The sequence below is a fragment of the Crinia signifera genome, chromosome 9, assembly GCF_055691185.1.
Source record: "Crinia signifera chromosome 9, ASM5569118v1, whole genome shotgun sequence".
Taxonomy (NCBI): Eukaryota; Metazoa; Chordata; class Amphibia; order Anura; family Myobatrachidae; genus Crinia; species Crinia signifera.
The window spans coordinates 32,811,433-32,823,766 of NC_139225.1; the positions used below are offsets into that span (position 1 = coordinate 32,811,433).

At 46.3% G+C, this 12,334-nt stretch overlaps 2 protein-coding genes across 3 annotated transcripts in view; one reads left to right on the forward strand and one right to left on the reverse strand.

Annotated features, from left to right (window-relative positions):
* Window positions 1-12,334, reverse strand: part of PIGY (phosphatidylinositol glycan anchor biosynthesis class Y) — a 28,168-nt gene that overhangs the window by 8,419 nt on the left and 7,415 nt on the right. The window lies entirely within an intron of this gene.
* Window positions 442-1,266, forward strand: LOC146036833 (cyclin-dependent kinase 5 activator 1-like). Its single transcript, XM_083160701.1, has one exon. The coding sequence runs from the start codon at window positions 442-444 to the stop codon at window positions 1,264-1,266; it is 825 nt and encodes a 274-aa protein (XP_083016827.1).

The window sequence follows — 12,334 nt, forward strand, 5'->3', positions numbered from 1 at the left end:
GTCCAACCGAACATTTTAAAAATACAATTTTAAAACCTATTTTGACAAATTCACTTGGCACTCAAAAGGGTTAAAAATAAAAGATTACATTTTTAGGGTCCACTGCCGAAGGAAAAAAATATATAATTATTATTTCCAACTAATTATCTTTCAAATTATTCAACATATCTCGTCTTCTTTTCGATCAGTTGTTTTAAAACACATTTCCTCCCTTATAGAGGTTTAAATAATAAATTCTTTATTTCACCACGGTTTGAAATGCCTAGATGTTGTCAGCAGCTCATTAGCATAAATAAAGCATCACAGTCAGCATGTGATGTCACAATCCTCAGTGTAAGCAGAGAAAACTCTACATTCTACTGGACTCATTTGCTGACTAGGACTGACCCAAGAAGCATCTTTCATAACGTGCTGGAAACAGACTGTTATTATTGGATAAGAATGTGGAATTGCTTGACTTTCCCGTGCTGCCGCAAGGCAAACCGTCCAGATGAAGAAACATCAAGTGGTACCCAGTGCCCGGCTATACAGGACAACAAGACTGGAAGGTCTGCCGAGAGCCATTCACTCATCTGGCGCTTAAGAAGATTTATGACCACAAGAAGACAGCGCAAAAATGGCCGGGTCAATGTTACCCACCTCGTCAGTGAGAGCCTGAAGGATTCCATCTCATGTGCTGACTTAACAACTCACACACAGGTCTCACAAGATACCTATGCCAATAAGCCTGTCTATGAGCCTGCTGAAGAAAAGCAAGACATCTCGCCACCAAAACCCACCAAGATGGTGCAGACATCCACCAGTGAGCTGCTGGACTGCCTTGCAGAGTTCCTCTGTCGCAGGTGTAAGGAGCCGGTATTACCAGTACATTATACTAACTGGCTGACCATTATAGACAATTCCCTCACTGGAGTCTGCCAGCACGACGGCTTCCTCAATCCGGCCAATGTCATTTTTCTCTACATGCTTTGCCGTGAAGTGATGTCATCTGAGCTAGACACTGCGCAGGAACAAATAGTATGGCTGTCATCATGTCTGTACATAGCCTATTCATACATGGGCAATGAGCTTGCTTACCCAATGAGATACTTCCTAGTCTGCAGCTCGAGTCAAGCCTTTTGGAGCCGTTGCCTGTCCATTACCATGCTAATGAGTGCAAAGATGCTCCGCTTCATTACTGATCCTGAATACTTCATCCAGCTCTTTGAGGATCTCTTAGCTGAAGATGGACAGCAGGATCAAATCATTTCTGTTGCCATGAATTAAAGCAACAGCTCTGGCTTGGGAACCAAAAAGAGACCCACATACAGGCTTGGGAACCTTAGACAAAGAGACCCACATACAGGCTTGGGAACCTGAGACAAAGAGACCCACATACAGGCTTGGGAACCTGAGACAAAGAGACCCACATACAGGCTTGGGAACCTTAGACAAAGAGACCCACATACAGGCTTGGGAACCTGAGACGAAGAGACCCACATACAGGCTTGGGAACCTGAGACAAAGAGACCCACATACAGGCTTGGGAACCTTAGACAAAGAGACCCACATACAGGCTTGGGAACCTGAGACAAAGAGACCCACATACAGGCTTGGGAACCTGAGACAAAGAGACCCATCCCATCCCACTCCTCCCCTCCCCTCCCCCCCCCCACCCGTGGCTGTTATTGCATGGCTATCGGGCGTGGCCCCTTGGCGATGGGGTTACCGGTTCTTTAAGAATTGGTAGTGGCACAGCCACCATGGACCAACGCAATATTCAATTTGTTATTTTTAAGTTAGTGTAAATGTGCTGTCAGACTAGCTGTGAGACTGTACTGACAATTTTCAGCTTCATTTGCAAAACATCTACCCCAGGTCCGCCGCCCATCGCTTACATAATTATTGCATATGCTCTAACATATGCGATAATTATGGCTCTTGCGGGGGCTGGCTCTCCTCCTCCTCCCTGCACCCGGAAGAGGATCACAGTGCAGGGAGGAGGAGCTCACAGGTTCGGGCAGCACAGCTCTGTGCTGCCCGGACACAGGTGAGGGGGGAGTTGGTGCGGGGCGTCGGTGGGTGGTGGTGGGTCGCTGGCGATGCCCCCCAGCGGAGGATGTTTAGAGCATTCCAAAATGCGGTAAAAACCCTGATAACAGGGTTTTTACTGCATTTTTAGTTTAGAGAATCTCCCCCCTAGTATGTTATATATAAAAGTGAAAGTTTGTCCTTCCTTCTGTCTTTCTATACAAATCCACAGTTTAAAAGGAAATATTGTGAAATTTTACATACGAGCGTATTACAACACGGCCGAGGCAACTGAACCAAAAAGCAAATCAAAATTATTGTTACATTTTTCTGAATTAAAAAAAAATCACAATGTATGTTCCAGCATAACTCCAGAATGGCTGCAGCAATTTACATCAAACTTAGTACACTGTTACCCTGTAAAGAAAGAAAATAACTCACCCAAATCTAATTCTCTCTGCACATTTTACATCTGCCCCCCTGCAGTGCACATGGTTTTGTCCATCTACAGTAAGAAGGATTTTGTCAGAAAGAGTGAAGTAGAAGGCCCACAAGTCCACAAATCAAACTACAGTACACCAACGTACATCTCTTCTCTTATATCTCTTCCCTAGGCCACATAGATCAGGTGCCCTGCAAACTGCTGCTGCCCACTATCAAGCTGAGCCATCCCTAGGCTTGGAAGGCATAACCCCTAGGCATTTGCCTATGTCTAAGGCCAGCTCTGCCCAAAGGGGAGATGTATCGAACCTTCTAGAGAGAACACGAGCAGAGTATGCCCATAGAAACCAATCAGTCCTGCAGCATGTGCTGTGTTTGGCAGAGTATCCAGTGCCCGGCGACCAGCTGGGTACTCTCCTAAACACAATCCAGTCAGTGTTAATGAAATGCTATATACAGGTGGCCGTAGGTTTTAGTTTACCGTGCGCAAGAGAATTTGAAGATGTTGACGAGCAGTCAGCTCAGAGCGCAGTCACCATGTCCACATGGTGACAATAATAATGTTAAAAACACAATGTCTACAGGTATGAAATCGACATTGCAGAATGTCACCAGGTGAAAGGTCTACATCACGCAATGAGTGGAAGGTTAGGACTAGGCACTAGGGTGAGGTTTGGCTACCTGAGGGGAGGGTTAGGATGAGGTTATGAGAGGGAAGGGTTGGGAAATATATTTAGGGTTAGGCTATGGGGGTGGGTGTGGGGGGGGGGGGGAGGTATGGTGGTGGTGGTGTAGGGCTATGATTAGGCACTGGGAGGGAGACAGAGGCAAATGTTCCACAAGTCAACCTAGGCATCTAGGATGTAGCAGGTCTCAAGGGGCCCCATAAAGATACCCTGGCAGTCCAAAACATTCCTAGAGGAACATTAAGGCCCCCATTTATCATTGACCGCATTTACAATGCGATCTGGGTGGAATATTACCACCCAGGATCGCATTGTAAAATGCGATCATTTCGGCCGAATGTATTACCTGCTGTGCGCAGGGACAGGGCTCCAAAAGGAGCCTGTCCCTGCGATGCCTGTAGCCGGGGGGTCTGCGCATGCGCGGTTATGCGCTGACCCCCCCGCGACCCAGCTGACCGCACTGTCGCTCGGGCAGTGCGATATGTAGCCACAGGCTACAATGGGCTATCGTCATATCAGAATGGCGATAGCCCAGGGGTGCGATGCCGGGCTGCCCGATGTTGATACATCGGGCAGCTTCGCATCCCCCATAGAAACCTATGGGAGATGCGGCCGGCGGCGCTGCAGGGGGGGATAGCAACAGGGATCGGATATTCCTGCTGCGGTCCCCCTTAATACATCTCAGTGCTACTTAATATTTGCGGTTAAATCCCCGAAAACAGATTTAACCGCAAATATTACTTGATAAATGGGCCCCTTAATGACTACTGTATGTGGGCAGTCAGGTTACTTTCTCTTTCGTCTAGTCCGGTGACACAGCTAACCTTGGGATGTAGGAGGGACCGCAGGAGCCAAGGCACCTATAGCTGAAGCTTTTCCTCTGGCTGCAGGCTCCTCCCCTTCTGCATCCCCAGCATGCTCCAGTTCATTTTAGGTGCCCACAGGAGTGCGAGCTTGGCTGATGGGCTGCTACTGCAGCCGGCTTTTATATTGTTTTTTTTTTACACAAGTTAATTAGGATTTTATTAACTATAGTGTAGTGCAGGTGTTTTTACCAGTGTGTTGCTTCTATTAGAAGCAAAGCACACTGAGAGCGCAGCAGAGGCTGACAGAAGTGCGTCCTGTCAGCGCTCGGTGTGCAGGGGTGTCTGTCTGTCAGCGTTGCTGGGGTTTGCCTGGGCGCGCTCCGGATCCGGCTCCTCGCAGAAGGGGATCGTGGAGGAAGGACCTCCCGCGATGGCTGCCGCCATCTTGGATGGGCTTACAGCCTGAAATCCCTCCAGGGAAGTGAAGGCTGTCACAGGTGTCCGGCGGTGCCGGACGACTCCAAGTGATCCCAGCAGAGGGGAGGCACTAGGAGGTGAGGAGACTCGATTGGGGGATCGGCTTAAGGGGGTTTGGGCACCAATTCAGGCTTCCCACCCCGCTGAAGCAGGGACTTCCCACTTTTGTGTGGGCGCCATTTTCTCTTTCCGCAGTGTGAGTTGAAGCTGGCTTATCCTTTGCTGCGCACAGGGTTGGAGTCTCCTGGAAGCGCTACCCCCCGCTGAGCGCTGAAGAATCGCTGACAGCACAGACAGCTAAGTACAACAGCATACACTGTTCTGTACATTGCCTGACATTTTGCACCGTGGGTTCAGCATGAATGACACGGGTGATGAGGCTGTTGCTGTAGGGGGGGGGGGGGACATGGTTTTTAACTGCAGATTTTGCGGGGTAGAAATTGCATGTGAACAGATGGACCAAGGGGTACCTTGCCCTGCTTGTAAGTCTGTGCCGGGCACCTCACAGGCCCAGGGGGCTGAGCAAGAACCAGCGTAGGCTGCAGCCTTGGGGAGGTCTATGAATGCCCTGGTTGAGGCACTTACTAGACAGAGGGACAGTCTAATCAGGTCTCCTGGCCCCAGTTTTTCCTCTCAAGGGTCCTTTGGTCCTGCGTAAGGGGACCCCATGTTGTTGCAGGTCATGCAGGACACTGGTGCTTAAAATTAATGCGTTCATGGAAAAATTTGCTAAAGCCCCTGATAGTCCAAAATCCTCTAGACAGCCTTCAGTTACACCGCCTGTACCATTGGTCGATTCTGATGATGATGGTGTGTGTGCAGACGATTTGTCTGGTAACCTTAGGGAAGAGGCTGAGGCTTCTGTCCCAGGTATTGAGGATCTTATCCTTGCTGTTAGACAGGCTTTGGATTTGTCAGAGGAAGACAAAATTCAGACTCAGTGCATTTTTAAAAGAATGCGCAAAGAAGCCGTTACCTTCCCTTCAGACCCTGGTATGGTCTCATTGTTAGGGGAGGCTTGAAAAGTCCATGACAAGAAAGTTTCCATGTCCAAGAGGTATGCGAATATGTATCCCATGCCCAAGGAACATTTTAAATTGTGGGAAAAAGTCCCGTTGGTGGATGCGCCGGTTGCTAGACTGTCCAAGGCCACAGCATTACCAGTCCAAGGTGGTGCAGCCTTTAAGGATCCGGTGAATAAGAAAGTGGAAGGATGGCTGAAAGCTGTTTTTGAGGGAGTGGGATTTACACTCCGCCCTATTATTGCCTCAGCTTGGGTAGCGAAGGCTATGATTAAATGGGCCGAGACTTTGGCTGATCAGCTGCGGCCTGATTCGGAGGCATATCTCCTGACAGAAAAACTCAGGTGTGCTGCAGAGTACATCACTGAGGCTGGGGAGGAAGGTGCCAAGATGGCATCTAAGGTTTCCACTACTTCTGTGTCAGCTAGGTGAGCCCTGTGGCTGAAGGCCTGGAATGCTGACAGTGAATCTAAGAAACCCTGGAAACTTGGAATTGGAAGCCATTATTAAACAGGCCACGGGGGGTAAAAGTACCTTCTTGCCTACCACTACTAAGGCCTCAGGTTCTAAGTTTGGAGCATTTAAACCTACTTTTCGTTCTTCCTTTTGTGGTGGAGCTTCCAGTAGAGGACAGGCGGGAAGAGGTAGGTTCCCAGCAGGTAGAGGTAAGGCTCCAAAATCCAGGTTTGGGGCCTTCAGTAAGAAGCAAGTGTCAAAAGGAGAGGATAAGTCCTCCGCATGACGAGGTACAGGCTTCCACGTTCTGGGATCAGAGTGGGGGGTCATCTCCTGCAGTATATTTTGTTGGTACTTTATGATGTGCATAAGAGAGGCTGGCCTGCGTCTAAGCAGACCATTGCCAGGTGGCTTAGGTCAATGATTGCCTTTGCTTATACCAAGATGGGTAGACCTGTTCCTTCTCGGATTAATGCACATACCACCAGGTCAGTATCTTCCTCTTGGGCTGTGCGTCATCGGGCTACAGAGGAGCAGTTGTGCAGGGCTGCCACTTGGTCCTCTGTTCACACCTTTACCAAATTGTACAGGTTCCATGAGTTTGCGTCGGAGGACGCTTCATTCAGTGATGAGAACTGGCAGTCTGAGCATACCCTCCCATAGTAACGGCTCGTGAACGTCCCAAGGTGGAGCTGTGTCACCGGACTGGACGAAAGAGAAAAGGGGATTTTTGTAAGAACTTACCGTTCAGGCGTGACCACGGCGGTGAAGGAGTGAGGAGTGAGTGAGGGCTCTCCGGCTAAACATCCGAATTAAGTTTGCCAGCGGCAGCTGAAAGATTACTGACCCAGGAATTGCGTACTCCTTCCGGGAGCAGGCGCGACGTGTGTCCGGTTCAGGGGTGTGCTGGCGCTGAGCCAGAAGCCGTAGCGCTGTGTCCGTGCGACCCGGAGCCGCAGCGGTATTGAGGCGGCAGACAGGACGGGCCGCGTCAGGAAGCGTCCTAGAAGCAGCGGCGCTACCTCCGTGACCCGGGAGCCGCAACACCTCTTGCTGCGGCAACTGCCCGGGAAGCAATCCAGCAGTAGCTGGAGATACACAGCGGGCGGCCGGGGAGCGTCCTCCATAATCGGCAACAGCCAAAGCAGCCAGCGGCCAAAGCAATATCCCCGGCCTGCAAACCCAGAGATGCAAGCGGAGCGTGGAACAGCCAGCCGGTGATCCCAAAGCAGCCCCATCTCCGTTAGCCCTGAGCAAACTGCAGTGGCGGGGAACTGACGGCTCCAGTGGCAAGTAACATTACAAGCTCGGGAGCACAGACAGCCGGTGAGCAGGGTGAGTGGCACATATGGCATCCTGAAAGTAGGTGAGAACTCTTTTGAATATATTGGACAGAAAGAAGAAAGGCATGGTAAATGATTTGCTCTGAGGACATTTTCCGAGGACATTGGTAAATTCCATTTTTCTTTTTTTTCTGCTGTGTGTGTTTTTTTTTTTTTTTTTTTTTTTTCTTGTGTTCAACCTTTACTGCCTTAAAGTAATAATACAGCTACTATTGACCACATAGGAGCATTGCTTCGGTGTAAGGAAAGCATTATATAATAACTGGTTGCCATTGGATCCAAACAGCTGAAACATCCTCTGGCCCAGGCTGAGGCTGAAAACATAGAGGAGTGTTGGTGCATGTGTACGGGATTCATCTCACAATTAATTAGCTATCTCTAGAGGCTGCCGGTGAGACAATGGGTAAAACAACTAATGCCGCAGCAGCTGCTAAACTGGAGCGATTTGCCCGAACACAGGCTAATCTTCCGCAGACTCCAAGCACGACGCCACATACCACACCATCGAAAGTTGTCAGCTCCCAAGTTGCCACGGAAATAACACTGCAACAAGTCCTTGAGGCTATAACCAGTAGCGAACAGCGCCTTACTGATAAAATTGATGGAGTACAAATCCAAATAACGTCAATACAAACAGATCTTAAACATACGAATGAGAGAATCCAAGAGACAGAAAATCGTATCTCACTGTTGGAGGACGCAAATATTAATTGTTCCACCAAAATTAACAAACTCTCCCAACAGGTCTCGGATATGAGGGCTAAAATGATTGATGTCGAAGGAAGGCTACGCAGAAATAATTTGCGATTTATTGGCCTACCCGAACGCGAGGAGGGGGCAGAAGCAACTAAATTTGTGGAAAAATGGTTGAAAGATGTCCTAGGTGAGACATCCTTTACATCACAATTTGCCGTGGAGAGGGCGCACCGTATTCCCTTTAGACCACTACCACCTGGTGCCCCCCTCCGTACTCTCATAGCTAAATTCCTGAATTTCCAAGACAGAGACTCAATACTCAGACTAACGCGAATAAAAGGTCATCTGGAAATGAATGGTCATAAAATCTCAGTATTTCCAGATCTAGCCCTTGAGGTACAACGTGACCGAGCAAAATTCACAGACGTAAAAAGAAGATTGCGGGACTGTAGTATGAAATACTCAATGATTTTTCCATCAAAACTCAGAGTTGTCGACAATGGAGAGACTCACTTTTTTGCTACACCGGAGGATGCAGCAAAATGGCTGGATAAACTTAACCCTGGCCATCAACAGCTGGCCTCTAGTTAAAAATATATTACTGTAACCGGAGAGCTCCCCCACACAATGGTGGTCAAGGGTTCTTTTTTTTATAGCCCTGAGGAGACGGAGTTCCTTTTTTCTCTCTTTTTTTTTTTTTTTTTTTTTTTTCTTCTCTGGGGGTTGGAGATAACCTTAAGTATGCCTATATTTAGATGGTATACAGGGAGGTGGGAGGGATGGGTATATGTGGGTATTGTGTCTTTTGTATTTTTGGATTTATGTATTGTATGTATGGTCAGTCAAGTGCAGGTACAGGCAAAGTGGCAAGTTCTAGTGATGGGTAGAGGGTATATTGATGCATGGTATATACAGACGCATCCATGAATAAATGGTGAAAATTATAACATGGAACGTCCGTGGCATAAACAACAAAATCAAACGTTCCTTAGTTATGGATCAATTGAGGAAATCTAAAGCCGATATTATGTGTATGCTTGAAACACACTTGATAGGTGGGAAATTGTTAGCACTAAAGAAACCATGGATTGCGAAAACATACCATGCACCATTTACCTCGTCCTCTCGGGGAATTTCAGTTCTAATTAGGAAATCTGTGCTATTTGTTTGCAATAGGGCATATGTGGATCCTGGTGGGCGCTATATTTTTCTTGATTGTACGATAAACAACAGTCATATGCTTTTGATGTTTTTCTATATCCCCCCTCCCTTTAGTTTTGAAATCTTGGTAAAAGCGGCTGAACTGGTATCGACCCACCCACATGTCCCCATAATCTGTATGGGTGATTTTAATAATATAATTGATCCACAACTGGACAGATGGAGATCTACACCGCTAGATAAAAAAAAGGGCAATAGTAGCTTCCCCGACTTTATAACAGATATGGGATGGGTCGATATTTGGAGAGAGCGTAATCCAACCAACTGCCAATATTCCTGTTACTCGCCTAGCCATCAGGTTTTTTCCAGAATTGATTTAACATTTATATCTAGTGATATGGTCCCCCAGGTAAAAACTATTGAATACAAACCAAGGGGAATATCTGATCACTCGCCCATGGAATTGGAATTAACAGAAACAAGAGATAGGGGCCATGGGTTCTGGAAATTCAATACTAGCTGGTTACATTCACTGGGACAGGAGGAGAAGATCTCTTCTCAGTGGGAGGAATTTTGGAGTATAAATAGGGGCTCAACATCCTCGGCAAATACGTGGGATGCATTTAAGTCATTTGTTAGGGGAACTTTAAAAAAGCGTACCGAAGAAATAAAAAAGGAAAATAGGAAAGTTATACAGGAGTTGGAAAAGGAAAGTACTTTGCAGGAGATAAAATATTTAACAGATGGTAGTGAACCCTCTAGGCTTAAATGGCTTGAGGCCCAGGGGGAATGGTTGGAGGCATTACGGCTGCAGAATATAAAAGCAATGTCCTTCAATACACAAAAGAATTATCAATTTTCTGACAGATCAGGCAAATATCTTGCATATCTTGCCCATGTCGAATCCTCTTCTGGCAACATAAAGAGTATTGAAAGAGAGGATGGAACATGGTTATATGAGACGTCAGAGATAGGGCAAGAATTTGCACTCAATTTTGCTTCCCTGTATACTTCTAGACTAAATATGACCCCTACCGATATAAGGGAATATATTTCCAAAATTACAATCCCTGCCCTTAATAATCAAGATGCACAAGATCTGGAAGTTCCACTGAGTCTAGAGGAGGTAAGGAGGGCAATCACGGACTTGCCAAGCGGAAAAACCTCTGGGCTTGATGGAATTCCAGTTGAAATCTATAAAAAGTATATTGATCTTTTTGCCCCACTACTGGTAGAGACTTTCCACTCCTGCTTCGATGAGAACAAACTCCCTCCATCTATGGTGGAGGCAAGAATAAGTCTCATCCTGAAGCAAGATAAGGAAGATAGCAAAGTCGATTCATATAGGCCCATATCTGTGATAAACGTTGAGGCTAAGATATTGGCGAAAATTCTTGCAACACGTTTAAACAAACATATATTAAAAATCGTCCATCCGGATCAGAGTGGGTTCATGCCAGGTAAAACCACTTCATTAAATCTGCGTAAACTACAAAGCCACCTGCAGACCCCTAAAGATTCCAAAACTAGATCAGCTGTAGCCTCGTTAGACGCAACAAAAGCTTTCGACGTAGTCGAATGGCCATATTTATGGATAGTTCTTGAGACAATGGGCTTTGGCCCAAAATACATCAAGTGGATACAATTATTGTACACTGAACCAATCGCCCGGGTCTCGGTCAATGGATGGATATCCCCTCCCGTCTCCCTGAATAGGGGAACGAGGCAGGGGTGTCCATTATCTCCTGCATTATTTGCTCTGGCAATAGAGCCATTGGCCTGTCTGTTAAGGCAACAATTAAACACCCTGGGGTTTAAAGTAGGAGCAGACACAGATGTAATCTCCCTTTATGCAGACGATCTCCTTATATATCTGTCTGACTACCAGCTTGGTTTGCCAAGGGCATTAGAGCTGATAGATCAATTTGGTGATATTTCCGGTGTGAAGATAAACTGGAAAAAATCGCATATCCTCTCGGTAAACCAAGCTGGTACCCCTCCTCTTCCTAATCCCATGTTCTTAGAATGGGTCCCGAAATTCAAGTACCTGGGCATTTGGATTTCTAATGATCCTAAAGAATTTATATCCCTAAATATACAACCTTTAATTAAATATTTAGAGAAAAAATGTAAGACATGGAGCAAACTCCCCCTGACAACGATGGGTCGGGTCAATCTCCTAAAAATGATCGTACTTCCAAAAATACTATACGTAATACAACAATCCCCAATATACCTCCCGCGCTCTCTGTTTAGAAAGATAAACAGTATCATAACATCATTTATCTGGAATAATTCCAGATCTAAGATACGCCTCAACGTACTTGTGAAAGATAGAGATCAGGGAGGGATGGGACTACCGGAATTTAGAACTTACTACTTGGCGGCCCAACTTTCCCAAATGAGAGAGTCGGTGGAAGACGACCAAGGAAGTAAAATGGTAAAAGAGTTAGTAAATATATCTACTCCTGGGGTTAGCCCAATTAGTAGGATACTGCAGGGTCATACAGTTCGGAAAGATCCTCCTTTGGTAATCCAGGCAATTAAGGTATGGAACGAAGCGAATAAAGCAATTGGCCATAAAAAGATAGATCCACAACACCCCATAGAGGATAATTGGATGCTAGGAGATCTAAAAGAGCTACAAATTAGCGAGACATGGGGTTCATTTCAGGTTAATTACATCAGTCAGTTGTATCTAGATGCCCAGTTTAAATCATTTCTACAATTGCAGACTGAATTTGGCCTCCCAAAGACCCACTTCTTTCGGTATTTGCAATTAAGGACTGTTTACAACCACCGTTTTGTCACCCCATCCCTAAATTTTGAAGAATCCCCGATTAAGAAAATAATCAAATCAGGAAATAGGAAAAAAGTATCTAGGATCTATAAAACAATAATAAGAGAGACCCCATGCGATTATCTTGAGGAACTGAGGGTTAAGTGGGAGGATAACGTGGGGCTACTAACAGAGGAGGATTGGCAATCTGCTATAACAACGGTCACTAAAGCTACAAACGCACTGAGAGTGCAACAAATTCAACTATTTATATTGCATAGAGCTTATATGTCCCCCTCGAGAATGATCAAGTATGGGGCAGTGTCCTCTATAAATTGTAGGAGGTGTAAGGAATTCCCAGGAACATTTTTCCATTTGTTATGGGAATGTAAACCTGTGTCTGAATTCTGGGACAAAGTGATTTGCATAATGGTAAATACTGGGGTAAAGAGAGAAT

What these genes read in the sequence shown, in the direction of transcription:
- LOC146036833 (XM_083160701.1), top strand. Translation starts at nt 442, where the DNA reads ATGTGGAATTGCTTGACTTTCCCGTGCTGCCGCAAGGCAAACCGTCCA.